A 1,358-nucleotide genomic window follows, 5' to 3' on the forward strand; every position below is an offset into this window, starting at 1 on the left:
AGGGAGAGAGAGAGAGAGAGAGAGAAGGAAGATGATATAGCAGAGACAGGGGGACGCATGAAGATGATGTTTTAAAAAACGGGAAAGAATGAATATTGTAGTAAAGTTGTTGTTTCTTTAGGAGAGAGAATGAAGACACTACCGTTAAAATAGTAAGCCTAAAGAATGAAGATCATTTCTTTTAAAATGGAATGCAGGTGGTTGGCGGGTGCTCTGGTGTGGTTAGCTCCTTCTTTCCTATCAACATCTGTCATCCTTTTCTCGCCTCCTTCTATTTTTGTGTTTGTTACTCTCTTGTAACACCGCTAATCTCCGGCACTTATATGACCTTCATATTGTGTTGCATGTGCCGTAAAACTTTTACTAAAACTAACTTAAAATGGAATGAAAACAGAGTAAAACTTCCCCACAGATACTGGTGCGTGCTGCGTGACGTCTGCCTCTACAGCTACCTCAAACCCCACGACCAGGTGCCCTCTGACGTCACAGAGCTTCGCGGCTACACGGCCGCCCAGCTGATCGACAAGATTCAGGGGAAGCGATTCGTCCTCAGCTTAGAGCACACTGTAATTTTTGAGTTGTGTCCCTTGTGTCATTACGCTTGTTTCCTGAACTTCACTTTACCTTTAGTGTATTAAAAACTGTTATACGTTGTCATAATTATCATAATATATTTATAAAGTGTGTGTGGGCCTATGGGTAAATGAATGTGTGTGTGTGTGTGTGTGTGTGTGTGTGTGTGTGTGTGTGTGTGTGTGTGTGTGTGTGTGTTTGTGAGTTTGTGTGTCTGTATGTGTGCTCGTGCATTATGTGTGTGTATATGCGCTCGCGCGTGTATGAGTGTGTGTGTGTGCATTTCTGTATTTGTCTGTCTCTTTTTTGTGTGTGTGGAAAGGGGGGGGGGAGTTCTAGTATCTTTTTCTTTTCTAAATAATAGTACTGTATGAGATCCCTTCTTGAGGACATAACATTAATAATAATAAAATAACAATGATGATATTCCTACATTCCAGAACTACATCCCCGTGTTTCTCTCTCTGGACTCCCGGGAAGAACTGAGTGCCTGGCATGACTCAATACAGATGACCTTGACCCAGTTCCATGAGGGGCCAGAAGACGTGTTCGCAGAGCCAGGGGCCACTGTGGGAGGAGACAAAGGTGAGTGGGTTATCCAGGTCCCTTGTGTTTCTTGAAGTGGAACTGTGATATGTATCTGTCTATATATCCATCTGTCTGTCTGTCTGTCTGTTTGTCGATTAATCGATCTGTCTGTCAGTCTGAGTATCTATCTATTATCTATCTATTTATCTATCTATCTATCTATCTATCTATCTATCTATCTATCTATCTATCTATCT

At 42.0% G+C, this 1,358-nt stretch overlaps 1 protein-coding gene across 1 annotated transcript in view; it reads left to right on the forward strand.

The window, feature by feature from the left end:
* LOC101857362 overlaps positions 1 to 1,358 on the forward strand; it is a gene marked incomplete at its 5' end in the record, with an annotated part of 8,202 nt that overhangs the window by 1,197 nt on the left and 5,647 nt on the right. Inside the window, 2 exon segments of the mRNA XM_013087641.1 lie at positions 413 to 566; positions 1,014 to 1,158. Of these exon segments, the coding sequence (XP_012943095.1) occupies positions 413 to 566; positions 1,014 to 1,158 (299 nt within the window).

This window comes from Aplysia californica, unplaced genomic scaffold (assembly GCF_000002075.1).
Source record: "Aplysia californica isolate F4 #8 unplaced genomic scaffold, AplCal3.0 scaffold00614, whole genome shotgun sequence".
Classification (NCBI taxonomy): domain Eukaryota; kingdom Metazoa; phylum Mollusca; class Gastropoda; order Aplysiida; family Aplysiidae; genus Aplysia; species Aplysia californica.